A 15171-nucleotide genomic window follows, 5' to 3' on the forward strand; every position below is an offset into this window, starting at 1 on the left:
TATCATGTAACCATAAAAAGTGACATGTGCTTAAAAATTGATATGTGCAGAAAATAAGGAATAAATTAGAAGTATAAAAGTGTAGATATAAAATGCAACTGATGCTATAATTCCCATCAGTCAACAAAAAACAAACTATTGTGATAAATATCAAAATATAAACATAATGTAACTGCTGTAGGTGATGTCCAGTAATGAGTCAACAGATTATTAAAAATAAGTGTCCATATAAAGTGACAGTGCTTCTTCCAATTAGTGAAAAGTTTTTATCCAAGGATAAGCAGAGAAAGTGCTGACAAAAGTGACTGCTCCCCTCTTGTGCTTTCACTCACCAGAGCGCTTCACCCCTGCAAGGGTACAAGCGTAAAATATAGATGATGTGATCCCAGTCTCAAAGCTGCGATATCCACCTAGTTTCCAGCTTCAGGGCAAAAAGATCATCCACGGGCGGAAGGGAAGGAGACTCCAGTGTCTCCCCTCTCACGTTCTGACCCCTGTTTCACCAGAAGGTCAGAAAAAGCAGCTTCCCTCTCAGAGATACAAACGAATCAGCTGGTCATGGAGCTCCTATTCCATCCGTGCTGCCTCCTGCTGATTAGATGGATACCAGCCAGTACAGATTCCCTCAATGGGGGTCCGGTGCTCCCTGTATATCAAAACGGTTTATTTCCTCATTAAAACATAAAAACGTTACTCACAAATGCAGCACTTAAGCAGATGCATAGAAACGACAAGATGCTCGCGGGATGACGTTGCCACTGCGACTTCTTTCCCCTACACGCGTTACGTCAAATGGGCTACTACACCACCGTGACTTCTTAAGTAAGAGGTGGATATCGCAGCTTTGAGACTGGAATCACATCTATATTTCTCAAGTCATCTTCCAGGACAGCACACCTGAGAGATGAGAGGCTCCTCCCCACAGGAAACACAATCAATCAACAGCTGTTTTAAGTCCACACCCTTCCCCCTGATCCTCAGTTTTTGATTGTGTTTCTCCCTACACATCGAAACTGTTTGTTTTTTTCCAAATGACTGAAGCCTGGGGCTGGTGGTCTCCCCCTGGAAGCCGGACCAAATGCCTGGGAAGCCTCTGGGTCTGGCGGGATATATTTATCCTTCCCAGGGGGTTCCCCTATCCTTTCCTCGGGGGGGGCAGCAGAAACTGGAAAAGCCCCCCTGAGAGCGAGCTGAAGGCCCCTGGGTACAGTGGTGTCCCCAGAACTTCAGGGGCCTTTATCCTGTCTCCCCCCCCTTACCTGTCCGGACGTCCGTTCAGACGGGGGTGCTGGCCGTCGGTTCTTTCCAGGGGGATCGTATCCCCTGACTCCTGACTCCTGGGTCCCTGGTAGCTCGCGTGGGCTGCTGGGGAGGGCACCGCCTGAACGACCCGCGTTCTTACCCAGAAGGGAAGGCTGAGAGTCAGCAGGAGCAGGCGCCCACATCCTCCTTTTTGAGGAGGCACCAGTTTACTATGGTGAATGTCTGCCTAAACCACCTCAGATGGGAATGAGGAACGTACGGCATTGCCCCCCCCCCCCCCCCCCCATGTGTATATACTGACTGGACAGTGCAGGACACAGCCTAACCTTGCAGCTTCCTAAAGGGACAGCAGTTGTGGGGGGGGGGGAGGGGCACTTTTGCGGCTATCCTCCTTGCGTGTGGACCATAAGGATGAAAAAGCAAGCCCGGTGGCTGTGGCAAAAGGGGAAGACGACAACGGTGAGTCAAAAATCCCCAATCCCAGCCAGATAGTTTCTGGGCATTTGAGATAATCTCCCCTGGGGTCTGGATTCAAATAGCCCAGAAGCTTTTGCTAAAGACACCAGCCACAGCTCCCTCCTACATCAGAGATGCTGTATGGTGGACAAGTGGTGCAGAGGAGCGAGTGTGCCTAAACAACCTCAGATGGGAAAGAGGTAGGTAAGGCATTTTTTCCCCTTCCACCTGTATCTGAGTGGTGCAGTGCAGGACCTGGGGTCTCCATAACAAAATAGCCCAGAAGCTACTGCTAAAAACCACCAGCCACAGCTTCCTCTTATAGCAGAGACACTGTGGTTATCACAACAGTAGGTTGCCAGCCTCTCCCTACATACCCGGTTGTGGTACATTAGTAGGGGTGAATACAGCAAAGAGGGTGACCTGGTAGAACAAAGAGTTCCTTACTGGCCAGGTATACCACTGAACAAGTTATTAATGGTGCAATGGTTGAAGGATTCAGGAGTAAGCTCCCTTGCTCAGCAGGTGCACTAGGTTATCTGGCCCTATTAGCCCAGCTGCTAGGAATCTGCTTAAAGTTGCTCCAAGATGCTTAAAAGCTGACCTAACTTTCAACAATGTGGCAGGGACCAAGCTTCTGTGCGGCACAGTAGGGGTTCCCTTGTGACAGATCCTCCTTTTGGGGGTTGCTCGCTATGGGTAACTTTTCATAAGCTCCAACCTCCCACTCCACTCTTACATTGTGGTTATATTTTAATGCAGGGGGTAAGAAAAACCTTTTTGTTGGTTTGGGCTACAGTCCACTCAGTGACAGATCTAAAAGCGATTTACCATAAATCATTTTTCCTATATCCTTTGATTAAGGATTTTCTGTGCAAACATATGCAAGAGCTAGATAGCTATATGATTGCTTCTTTAAGGGCTGCAGGTGGCTATTTACCTCCAGGCTAAATTGGTAACCTTTTTAGAGGTCTTATATTGGTCTCTAGGGCTGGGCTCATTGAGATTTTAGTTACTGATGAGCTGGCTAGCGTTTGCTCAATCTACGGAGGTAAGGTAGGACAACAGCTACTATAGTAAGGTGCCCAACCATTTTAGGATTGGTTCCTTCACTGGTGGTGAAGGATTAGTATCTACAGCCCAGGCTATGCCTATGAAATAAATTGCCCCTGTTTGGTTATTTCATAAAGGGATACACCATGACTCCTTCTTGGCTGCTCACCAGTAGACCTCAGTAGTGAAGGTTTGTCCTTGCTGGGGTGTTTGGTGGCACAACTAAAGTACATATTGAGATTTGTGACATCTCTGCTGAAGCTTGTTGGGTGTCCTTTATATCCTAAAGGTACTGCTTTGTTTGGCTACAGATCAGAAAATACAACATGGAAGGTGGTCTGTACTTTCTGGTTTTGTGCCGCACGCCAGAAACGCACATCATTGAGTCTGGTGATGACATTTCTGCTCATAATTGTTATATTGCTGCACATCAGACCTACACAAGATTGGGGTCTGTCTGTGGGGTTTTTTTGTCCTGTATTACTGCCTTATTGGTTGCTTATCAGAAAGGCAGCAGGAAAGATTGATGGCAGGGGTAGTACATATACTGCCTTTGGTAATCGGTACAGCACCACAAGGTGGCGTCGTGCTGATTCAGACAGTGCTATTAACGGCAATAGCTGCCGATTTTAGGCATGCGATTTTGACATGTGAGTCGCATGCCAAATCGCTTCAATATGGATGTGCTATCTCTATTCAGAATTGTTAGATTGTTGCACATTAGAGATATACACGATTGAGGTTTGTCTGTGGGTCCTGTATTACTGCCTTATTGGTTGCTTATCAGAAAGTTAGCAGTGAAGATGGATGGTCCTGATTTTGTTGGAAAATACATATTGAACCTGTGCCATGGGTCGTACACATACTGCCATTGGTAATCGGTGCAGCACCACAAAGTGACGTTGTGCTGATTCAGACAGCGCTATTAACGGCAATGGCTGCCGATTTTAGGCATGCGATTTTGACATGTTGAGTCGCATGCCAAATCGCTTCAATATGGATGTGCTATCTCTATTCAGAATTGTTAGATTGTTGCACATTAGAGATATACAAGATTGAGGTCTGTCTGTGGGTCCTGTATTACTGCCTTATTGGTTGCTTATCGGAAAGGCAGCAGTGATGATGGATGGTCCTGATTTTGTTGGAAAATACAAAATTGAACCTGTGCCAGGGGTAGTACGCATACTGCCATTGGTAATCAGTGCAGCACCACAAAGTGGCCAGTGCTGATTCAGACAGTGCTATTAACGGCAATGGCTGCCAATTTTAGGCATGCGATTTGACATGTTGAGTCACATGCCAAATCACTTGAATATGGATGTGCTATCTCTATTCAAAATTGTTGTTGCACATCAGACACATACAAGATTGAAGGTTGTCTGTCCTTTATGTCTTTCATTTACTGCCTTATTGGCTGCATATCAGAAAGGACACAACAGTGAAGGTTGTTTGTCTTTTTCTGATTTGTTTTTGCTGCTCGGCAGGGAGATACATTGAGGGTGATGACATCTCTGCTCAGTATTGGTATATGCTACACATCAGACATACACAAAGATTGAACATTGTTTGTGTCCTGTATGTCCTATATTTACTGCCTTATTGTCCGTATATCAGAAAGGCACAGCAGTAAGTGGTGTTTCTCATTGATCTTCCTTGCTGTTTCTTAGGTATACACAGTAGGGGGTTGTTGGCTGTACTCCTCCAGGGCATGCCTTAAACCCAGGGATTAAGTTTTTGTTAATCTATTTCCCTTAAGTAGGTTTCCCTTCAGTCTTTGCTGACGTAAAGATAAAAATGAACAAAAAGGGGTTGTCTGTCAAGGGCCCCCCTTTTTTGGCAGTTTTATTTCCCTGGACAGGGTTGTGTTAAGACAGGCCCCCTTATGGATCAATGTAGTGTCCTTGTCTTAAAACACAGGTCTCCGATTAATCTTTTTAGTGGTTCTAAACAGCACCTATAGGCAGAATAGGCCATTGTTGGTAGATGTGTGACAGGCAACATTGATAACCTACAAGTTTAACATGTTTTCTGATTCCATCTTTAAGAGCCCACTCCACCTAGATCCTGCATCCGAAACAGAGAAGGCAGGAACAGCCAAGATACCTTCATCAAGCATATGCAGTAAAGGTAAAGCTTACTGCAGAACCGAGGTTCGCCAAGAGGGTCTTGCAGTGGTCCCACCCTAAGGTAGGCCTGGGGTACTTCATTATCCTCTCAGGTGTGCCGTCCTGGAAGATGACTTGAGAAAAGTACTAGTTACTTACCGGTAACTGTCTTTCTGGGAAATCTTCCAGGACGGCAGGCCTACTTCCCACCCGTTGGAGGAGGGAAAATTTTAGAACACTAGAAGGTGACTATGAGGAATGATTTCCCTTGTGAACCAGGTTCAGGAGTTACTTCTCTACAAACTGAGGATCAGGGGGAAGGGTGTGGACTTAAAACAGCTGTTGATTGATTGTGTTTCCTGTGGGGAGGAGCCTCTCATCTCTCAGGTGTGCCGTCCTGGAAGATTTCCCAGAAAGACAGTTACCGGTTAGTAACTAGTACTTTTTACGCTTGTACCCCTGCAGGGGTGAAGCACTCTGGTAAGTGAAAGCACAAGGGGGGAGCACAGTCACTTTTGTCAGCACTTTCTCTGCTTATCCTTGGATAAAAACTTTTCACTAATTGGAAGAAGCACTATGTCACTTTATATGGACACTTATTTTTAATAATCTGTTTTTTGATTACTGGACATCACCTACAGCAGTTACATTATGTTTATTTTAGTTCAATCTTATTTTATTGAAAGAAGCATACAAGAAAATGTACTTCACATATACATCATTAATAGTAGTAGTGTTGATAAGAATAAATCCAGTGTATTCGCAGGATACATAGTGTAGTACGTTATGTGTGCAGATAACAAGGAAAAAACATTGTTTTAAACAACATATTGAGATATAACAGGGATAACCAAAAAGCCCTCACCATATACGGGAGGGGATTACATGTAAACTTCGTGTGTTTTTACAAATAAACTTATTCCAGGAACCTGTTATTTTATACAGAATTAGCTTGTGTGGGTCGTATTCTGCATCTGGATTTTAAGGAGTACATTGATATGAAGAGGAGAAGGATTAGGGGGAAAGTAGAGAAACAGAAAGGTTAGGAACAGAAGTCGCTCCAGCATGGTCATGAGGCGGTACCGTCCAGGTTGACCTCTGCCCAGGGGATGAAGTCCGATGAGTATCGGAACATGGACCACGAAGTCCACGTAAGAGAGAACTGGTTGTCTTTATTAGATTCCTCAGCCAGCAGACGTTCAAGGTCTCTGATGCGGTCCACCTCAATAGCCCACTCCCCCAGGGAAGGTACAGTTCTTGACTTCCAATATCTTGGGATCACCATTCTAGCAGCAGCCAAGAAATGGCGTAATACATCTTTTTTAATGGACTTGAGCGTGCCCGAGAGCATGGACAAAAGAGCTATCTCGGGTGAAGGAGAGAGAGCAGTCGCCATCAGTTTGCAGTATAGTAGGAAGATCTGTTGCCAGAATTTCTGTATGGGTGGGCATTCCCACCAAATGTGGAGCATGGTGCCCCTGGAGTTTAAACATCGCCAACAAGTATCTGGGTTTGTCAAGTTGAAGTGATGTATTGTCGAAGGGCATCTATACCACCTCGTCACCAGTTTAAACCCCTTTTCTTGAGTTTTAGTGGCTAGGGAGAGCTTGTGTGTTAGGATAAAGCATTTTTGCCAGTCAATGGGGGAGATGGAGTGTTGGAGATCTTTTTCCCAAGCCTTTGTGTAGGGTGGGAGATCAGGGTGAAAAGCATTCAACAAAAGGGAATAAAGCTGTGATACCACGTGCGTTGGAGGATCGGTTTGGAGGAGCATATCCTCGAATCCTGTGGGTTCAGCTAGAATATGTGGTATTGATTGGAAGGTTTGGATATAGGAAGTCAGTTGTTGTTTCTGAAACTATTGCATAGGGTATCTAAAAAGCGATTCGGGGGGAGTATCTGGCATTAGAGTGGGGTCTGTACGGAGAACCTGAGAAAGCCTCCTATGGTCTTCTTTCCGCCAAGGTCCAAAGCTTGTCACGTGCATAGCCGGTGGGAAGGCTGGGGTCCCAAATAGGGGGGTCTTAGGCCCCGAAGGATTGGATATGTTACCTCCAGAGTTTAAGCGATCCCAAATTTGGATCGTTTGGCGGGTGAGGTCACAGAGGGGGAGTGAACCCCTACGAATTGCGGGTGTGGTCCATGGAAGAGCTGAGAGATCAATGGATTTCATACGGCTTTCCAAGTGAACCCAGAGCTTAGTCGTATGGTTATGGAACCAGTCCAATATGTGAGTAAGTATTGCTGCCTTATGGTACAATGAAGCGTCCGGGGCTCCAGCTCCCCCTCTCGCTTTCGGAAGAGATAATGTTTTGTATCTAATTCTAGGACGGGCTGAATTCCAAATAAATTTAGAGAACAGCTGGCGCAATTTCCGAAAATAGGATATATATATATAGGGATTGTCTGAAATAGGTACAAAAACCGGGGAAGGACATCCATTTTCAAGATGTTCACCCTACCAAGCCAGGAGAGCCGTTTAAATGTGTAGTTCGACAGATCGGCTTCAGTTCTGAGAAGTAAGGGGGTAAAATTCTTGGAAAAGAGTTGGGATGCATCCTCCGGTATCTGAATACCAAGGTATCGGATGGAGGTGGATCCCATTTTAAAGGAAAAGGCAGTAGAAAGCCTGTGTAGGTCCGACTTTGGCAGAGAAATATTGAGAATTTCCAATTTATTATAGTTTACCTTAAAGTTACTGACTTCCCCAAATCTTTGGAATTCCTGCATCACCGAGGTTAAAGACAAGTGTGGACGTGTCACAAATAGAAGAAGGTCATCTGCAAACAGAGCAAGTTTAGTTTGAGTGGGTCCGACTGTTATTCCGTGCACAGAGGGATTGTTTCGCAAAGCAATGGCTAAATGTTTCATGGTGAGAACATACAGAAGGGGAGACAGGGGGCATACCTGTCGTGTCCCGTTAGAGATAGAGAATGCCGACGACAAAGAACCGTTCAGTCTTATCCTAGCGGATGGAGAGGAGTAGAGGGACATTATCCTTGAGATCATGTGGGCTCCCAGTCCTATTTGTTGTAGAGATAACCGAAGGAATTGCCAATCTACTCGGTCTAATGCCTTCTCTGCATCGACTGTTAAGAGGCATAAAGGAATATCGTGGGTTCGGGCATAGTTGGATAAAAGAAGGGTTTTCAGGGTGTTATCCCTTGCTTCTCGGCCACTCACAAATCCTACTTGATCCAAGTGGATCAAACTGGGCAACAATGGTTGTAACCTGTTGGCTAACACTTTAGCGAAAATCTTCAAATCCACCCCAATCAAGGATATTGGCCTATAATTTGTACATAAAGTCGGGTCCTTCTCTGGTTTTGGAATAAGGGAAATATGAGCCTCAAGTGTTTGTGGGGGAAACACTGAGCCCTCTGATACAGAATTGAATACTTTAGTGAGGAAAGGAATAAGGAGGGGAGCAAATAATTTATAAAACTTTGGGGTAAAGCCGTCCGGCCCTGGGCTCTTGCCAGTTGGTGTACTTGCAATGGCTTTCGCAACTTCATCTGCTGTTATAGGTGTTTCAAGTTCGGTAATGGTGTCCTCATCTAAAGTGGGGAGCGCAGTTTCCCTGATATGAGGACTTGTGCCCCTCTGTAATAGAGGGGGAGCCTGACTATTGGCCTGCAGGTATGTTGTATAGGGATTGATAAATTCCCTGAATGTCTGCGCAATCTTAGAAGGTGAGGAGATTAATTCTCCATGCGGTCCTTGGATATGGGAGATGAAAGTAGAGGATTTTTTTGGGTGCAGGGAGCGGGCCAGTGACCTGCCACACTTGTCTTGGAATTTATATTGATGGAAAGCGAGTTTGTCCGCAAATGTACGTGCAGATGTCTCTCATAGACCTCTGAGATGTAATCGGGCTTTGGAAACCTCAGTGAGCGTTTCGGTTGTTGGGGAACGCTTATGGTCAGTTTCCAGGTTTCGGAGCTTCTGGATTGCATCCACTATAGCGGCTGAGCGTTCCTTTTTCAGACGAGATCCTAATTGAATAAAGGTTCAACGTTATACTGCTTTCAGTGCCTCCCATTGGATGGGGAACGACGTGGTATCTTGTGCGTGGGCCCAAAAAAAGTTAGAGATTGTTTCCGAGATACGTGTAATACAGTCCGAGTTAGCTAGCAATGAATCATTCAAGCGCCATGTCCACTCCCTGATAGGTGAGGAGGGGAGCGAGAATGTCAAGTATATGGGGGAGTGGTCTGACCAGATCATAGAATCTATTTCAAACTCAGGAGACCAGTCTAGGCAACTGTGGTCACTCAATAGATAGTCTATGCGACTATAGGTCTGGTGTATCTGAGAAAAATGTGTGTAGTTACGAGTCTTGGGGTACAGTACCCTCCAAACGTCTACAAGGCGTAAGTCGTATAATACACGTTTCAGGGCCCTCAATTTGGGGAATGAGATACGTGACCTTGAAGTGGAGGAATCTAACGTTGGCTCCAGGGGGGTATTAAAATCTCCACCGAGCATGAGCTTGCCCTCCATGAATTCAGATAGGATCTTCAGATACTGCAAAGCTGATGGAACTTGGTTAACATTTGGCAAATATATGTTAGCTATCGTAAATTTAACTCCCCACAGCAAAAATTTCACAAAGACGTACCTTCCCTGAGGGTCGGAGAGATGATCAAGCAATTCAACAGGGAGGCTTTTGTGAAAAGCTACAGATACTCCCTTAGTTTTCTGGGATGGATTAGTACTATGGATCCACCTGTTAAAATATCTGTTCGAGCAAGGGGTGGAGGCTGATTGAAAGTGCGTCTCCTGCAAGAGGAGTACATCAACTTGGCATTTATGCATTTGGTATAGAATTTGTCATTATGTTTATTTTGATGTTTATCACAACAGTTTGTTTTTTGTTGACTGATGGGCATTATAGCATCAGTTGATGTTATTTATTTGATTGCATTTTCATATCTATACTTTTATACTTCTAATTTATTTCTTATTTTCTGCACATATTAATTTTTAAGCACATGTCACTTTTTATGGTTACATGATAGGAAGGATTTATATATATATATATATATAATGTATGTGTGTGTGTGTATGTATATATAATATATACTTTTTTTTCACACAGAACAGCGCCGTTTCCCTTTTTGATGTTTCTTATACTTTGATTGGGTTTCACCTTCGTGGGACTTTTCTATAGGGAGGCAGCAGTTAAACATATCCTAAGCTCGGATTCCTCTGATAATTTTCATTTTCCATGTAGTTGCCCATCCCATTAATTTGTTCAAATTTTTTTTGCAAGGTTTCCACATCCTGCGGAGAAGTTATTGCCCTGCTTAGCTTAGTATCGTCCGCAAATACAGAGATTGAACTGTTTACCCCATTCTCCAGGTCGTTTATGAACAAAATAAATAGGATTGGTCCCAGCACAGAACCCTGGGGGACCCCACTACCCACCTCTGACCATTCCGAGTATTCCCCATTTATCACCACCCTCTGAACTCGCCCTTGTTGACCGTTTTCAATCTGTGTACTCACCCTATGGTCCATGCCAACTGCCCCTATTTTGTACAGTAAACGTTTATGGGGAACTGTGTCAAATGCTTTTGCAAAATCCAGATACACCAGATCCAGATATGTAAAAAGGAAATCAAGGATGCCAAAATTCAAAACGAAGGACGTAGATAGTAGGACAAACCCCAAAAAATTCTTCAAATATATTAATAGTAAAAAGGTCAAGTCTGAGCATGGGCATGGGCCCTTTGCAAAATAATCTAGAGTGGGTGACTGGGGACAAAGAGAAGGCAAATGTATTAAATACCTTCTTCAGCTCTGTGTATACAAAGGAGCATGTGGGAGCTCCTGTCCATAATGGGGGTTGTAGTGACAGCCCCAAATTATCCACAATGGCTCAAAAGGGATATGGTCCAGAAATATTTAGACAGAATAAGGGTGCATAAAGCACCTGGACCAGATGGCATCCACCCACGGATCCTAAAAGAATTGAGCTCTGTCATTTCAAGGCATTGTTTCTAATATTTAGGGACTCATTAATGACTGGATTGGCATAGGGCCAATGTGGTACCCATATTTAAAAAGGGATCAAAGTCTTTGCCAAGTAACTATAGACCTGTTAGTTTAACTTCTATAGTCTAGAAGATACTGGAGAGTTTAATAAAAGACCACATAGATGAGTTCTTGCTGGAAAAATATTTTAAGCAACAGACAGCATGGATGCATGAAAGATAGAAGTTGTCAAACAAACCTGGTTTCTTTTTATGAGGAGGTAAGTAAAACCTTGGACAGAGGGGTGGCTGTGGACGCGGTATACATGGATTTTGCAAAAGAGTTTGGCACAGTTCCCCACACTCGGCTAATGTGTAAGGTAAAGTCTACAGGCTTGGAAAGATCAGTTTGTAAATGGATAGAAAACTGGCTAAAAGACAGGATTCAGAGTGTAGTGGTTAATGACTCTTACTCTGAATGGTCTAAGGTTATTAGTGGTGTACCCCAAGATTCAGTGTTGGGACCCTTACTTTTTAATACCTTTATAAATGATATAGGGTCTTGGATTAAAAGTACCATTTCTGTCTTTGCAGATAACACTAAGCTATGCAGTGGAATAACGTCCTTACAGGATGTCTCCAATTTACAAGCCAACCTCCATGCACTGTCTAATTGGGCAACTAAGTGGCAAATGAGGTTTAATGTTGATAAATGTAAAGTTATGCACTTGGGGACTAAGCATGTGCAAGCATCATACATACTAGGGGGAGTACAATTGGGGGAATCAGTGGTGAAGGATCTGGGGGTTTCAGTAGATCATAAGCTTAGTAATGGCATGCAATGACAAGCTGCGGTTTCCAAAGCGAGCAAAGTCCTTTCTTGTATTAAGAGAGGTATGGACTTCAGAGAGGTAGATATCATTTTGCCCCTGTACTAATCGTTAGTAAGACTGCACCTGGAATATGCAGTTCAGTTTTGGGCACCAGTTCTCAAAAAGGATATCGGGCAACTGGGGACAGTGCAGAGAAGGGCAACCAAACTGATAAGAGGTATGGAGGAGCTCAGCTATGAGGAAAGACTAGAGGAGCTGAATTTATTCTCTCTTGAGAAGAGGAGTTTAAGGGGGGATATGATCAACATGTACAAATACATTAGTGGTCCATATAGTGAACTTGGTGTTGAGTTATTCACTTTAAGGTCATCACAGAGGACAAGGGGGCACTCTACGTCTAGAGGAAAAAAGATTTCATCTCCAAATACGGAAAGGTTTCTTCTCACTGTAAGAGCTGTGAAAATGTTGAATAGACTCCCTCCAGAGCTCAAGCTCAGTGGATTGCTTTAAAAAAAAAAAAAAAAAAAAAAAGCCTGGATCCTAAATGTACATAATAATATAACTGGGTACTAACATTTATAGGTAAAGTTAATCCAGGGAAAATTGTTTTGCCTCTTGGGGGAATCAGGAAAAAAAATGTTTTCCCTCCTGTAGCAAATTGGATCATGATTTGCTGGGGTTTTTCGCCTTCTTCTGGATCAACTGTGGATATAGGATTTTGTGTGTATGTATGTGTGTGTGTGTGTGTGTGTGTGTGTATATATATATATATATATATATATATATATATATATATATATATATATATATATATATATATATATATATATATATATATATATATGGCTTGTCTTTTTTCAAACAGCTAAAGCTTTGCAGATGTGGACTAAATTTCTAAACGCTTTCATAATCGCACTCATGACTGGTTCTCTTTTTATATGCTTGGCATGCTGAAATTATTATATTGCTAACACTCCTTTCTTATGGCTAGCAGATATTGGGTATTTTTTTGTGTTTTAATATTTATGTTGAATGGTGTAATCTATTTTTTTTTTTTTTTTTCCCCGAAGACTCATTCATTACCAGTTGTAGTGATATCCAACATTTGTCAGATGCCCAATGCTTGGGCCTCAATCCTGTGGTACAACATGCTGACAAACAACCCAAAGGTAATGCAATGTAACCCTTAATTCTCAAAAGGGCACAGGTTGAAATTGTCATGAGTACAAGTACTTCAGTGGATGTTTGAAATCGATTTAAGAACACGGTGTGTTTATTACTTGTAAGCTCCTAGACTATGATTTATACTGAGAGGTCTACACTGCTTATAAAATACTTAGTGATTCTTTATGGTCAGATGTGTAATATCATGGGGTGACTTTCTTGAAGGTTATGTGTCTGGTATTGATAGACTGTAGCATAATCTTGGGAAGAAACCGTGAGGGTTACAGGCACACAGCAGTCATCAGATATAATTGACTGACCCAGAGAATAGCCAATGGCATACAATGACATAATCTATTGCTTTAAACGTCTGCCTAACACAACACCTTTAAATGAGCTATTCCCACCTTCATTACTATTTTGTGAAAAATTTCTAAATAATATGACGTTTCAGACAGGAATGTATAACAATATTGCAGGTACTTCAATTGCAACGTGTATGCTAATTTAGGTTTGGTTTTAAAGTGATTACAGCAGGCTGACTATATGAGGGCCAGTGTAAAGATTGATGTGCATAGGATGTTTGTGAGCCTTTTAAAGCACAGATACAGGGTACAGTCTGCTAAAGTGAGTTCTTGTTACCACTCCAGCCTACACATAATTGTACCCTTTCTGCAACTTTTTTCTCCGACTGATAACTTGATAAAAAATAAATGCACATCTTTTTGCAAGTAAAAAAGAAATGTTCATTTTTATTTTATTTATTAGGAGCCTGAAAAGCATTGCACCCAATCAGCAGATCACGGGTGCAATCTCTGTAGACTGTCAGTGTAGGTGTCTGCCCGCACATCATATGGGCAGGCAGTTACTGAATAACAGCATCAATTCACTAACTAGAGTGCTTATCAGCATCCTGGTAGTTCATTGAGAACCACACGCTGCCACAATGGCTATAGTTATCCCATTCAAAGAACTCCACCCACCCAGCCACATTTTTTTTTTTTTTTTTTTAAATTGGGACGGCGGGTGCGGAGAGAAGATCCCTGGCCCACTGTCAAAACTGGGACTCGGGAGGGCGGGGAGAGTTAATTTGTATACACATTCTTTTGCTGTTATATGTAGGTAATAAAAGAAAAGGCAAACAAAATGCAGATCTGCCTATTGTATGGATATGATTAAAATACGGTACATTTCTATGATTTGTCAGTATTACAGTGCTAGTTAATATTTTTATTTTCAGAATGTCAACTTTTTCACCAAACCTCCCATTGGCACATGGGATCAGGTGGCTGAGGTCCTAAGCTGGCAGTTCTCTTCCACCACAAAACGTGGCCTTAGCATTGAACAGTTAACCACACTGGCCGAAAAACTGCTGGGTAAGCTCTTAGTACTTCAGTATGTACACTGATACAGTGTCATAATTTGTGTTCTGTAGCCCTAATAGTATTATTTGCTTTATCTTCAGGTCCTGGAGTAAACTATTCTGGCTGTCAAATCACCTGGGCCAAATTCTGCAAAGTAACTATTTTTTTTTTTTTTTCCTTTTTGATGATACATGAAGTGTCAAAGTCAGTTTATGATAAGGTTCTATACAATGTCAGTGTCCTGTCTTCGGTAAAACCCACCTATTGATTCCCAAGAACACTTGTTCCTATTGTTTATCTAACAGCTGTAAATCATTTCCCTTCTTCTGTTTTGGGTGGTTACTGTCATCAGGGTGGTCCTCCCTATTGATGGCGCAGCAAGAAAAAACTAACAGATGTCCTAATTTACCACTGATTTTATTTTTTATTTCCTCTGCTTTGACTATGCTGAGTAAGGTGACAAACAGGTTGCTGGGTAGTAAGATTAAAGAAGCAAAATAAAAAACAAAAGCTCACATTAATTATATATAGAACCTGACAACACAAAGATTCACTTGTTAAATGTGCAGGGCAGTCAGACAAACATTATACAGTACAGTAGTAATACTAGGACTAGTCATACAGCACTAGATTTTCAGCGGATTGTTGTTGAATCCTCAAATTCGAGCCATGGATGGCCCTTTTGGCACTACTTGGCTCAACAAAATTTGATTTAAATAAAATCCACTGAGCCGGGAGGAAAATCTTTAGCCCACTATTGACTGCTTCCTATCCGTTTCAGTAACTGCCTGGGTATTCTGATAGCCACGGGTGAATGAGCGAAAACGAAGCGTGTGTGCCTAGCCATAGTAAGATATTACATACACATCCTGTGTTCACTTTAAATACTTTGCTAAGCTCCTTCTCTCTAAGGGTCAGACTGTTTTCGACTAAAGGATTTCTAAGTAGCCAAGGC

The 15171-nt window shown here is 42.7% G+C and overlaps 1 protein-coding gene across 1 annotated transcript in view; it reads left to right on the top strand.

The window, feature by feature from the left end:
* STAT3 (signal transducer and activator of transcription 3) overlaps positions 1–15171 on the top strand; it is a 176836-nt gene that overhangs the window by 132431 nt on the left and 29234 nt on the right. The window contains exons 16-18 of the mRNA XM_073608396.1: positions 12759–12857; positions 14093–14228; positions 14318–14370. Coding sequence (XP_073464497.1) covers positions 12759–12857; positions 14093–14228; positions 14318–14370 — 288 coding nt within the window. The remainder of the gene's footprint in view (positions 1–12758; positions 12858–14092; positions 14229–14317; positions 14371–15171) is intronic.

The sequence above is a fragment of the Aquarana catesbeiana genome, linkage group LG12, assembly GCF_042186555.1.
Source record: "Aquarana catesbeiana isolate 2022-GZ linkage group LG12, ASM4218655v1, whole genome shotgun sequence".
NCBI lineage: Eukaryota > Metazoa > Chordata > Amphibia > Anura > Ranidae > Aquarana > Aquarana catesbeiana.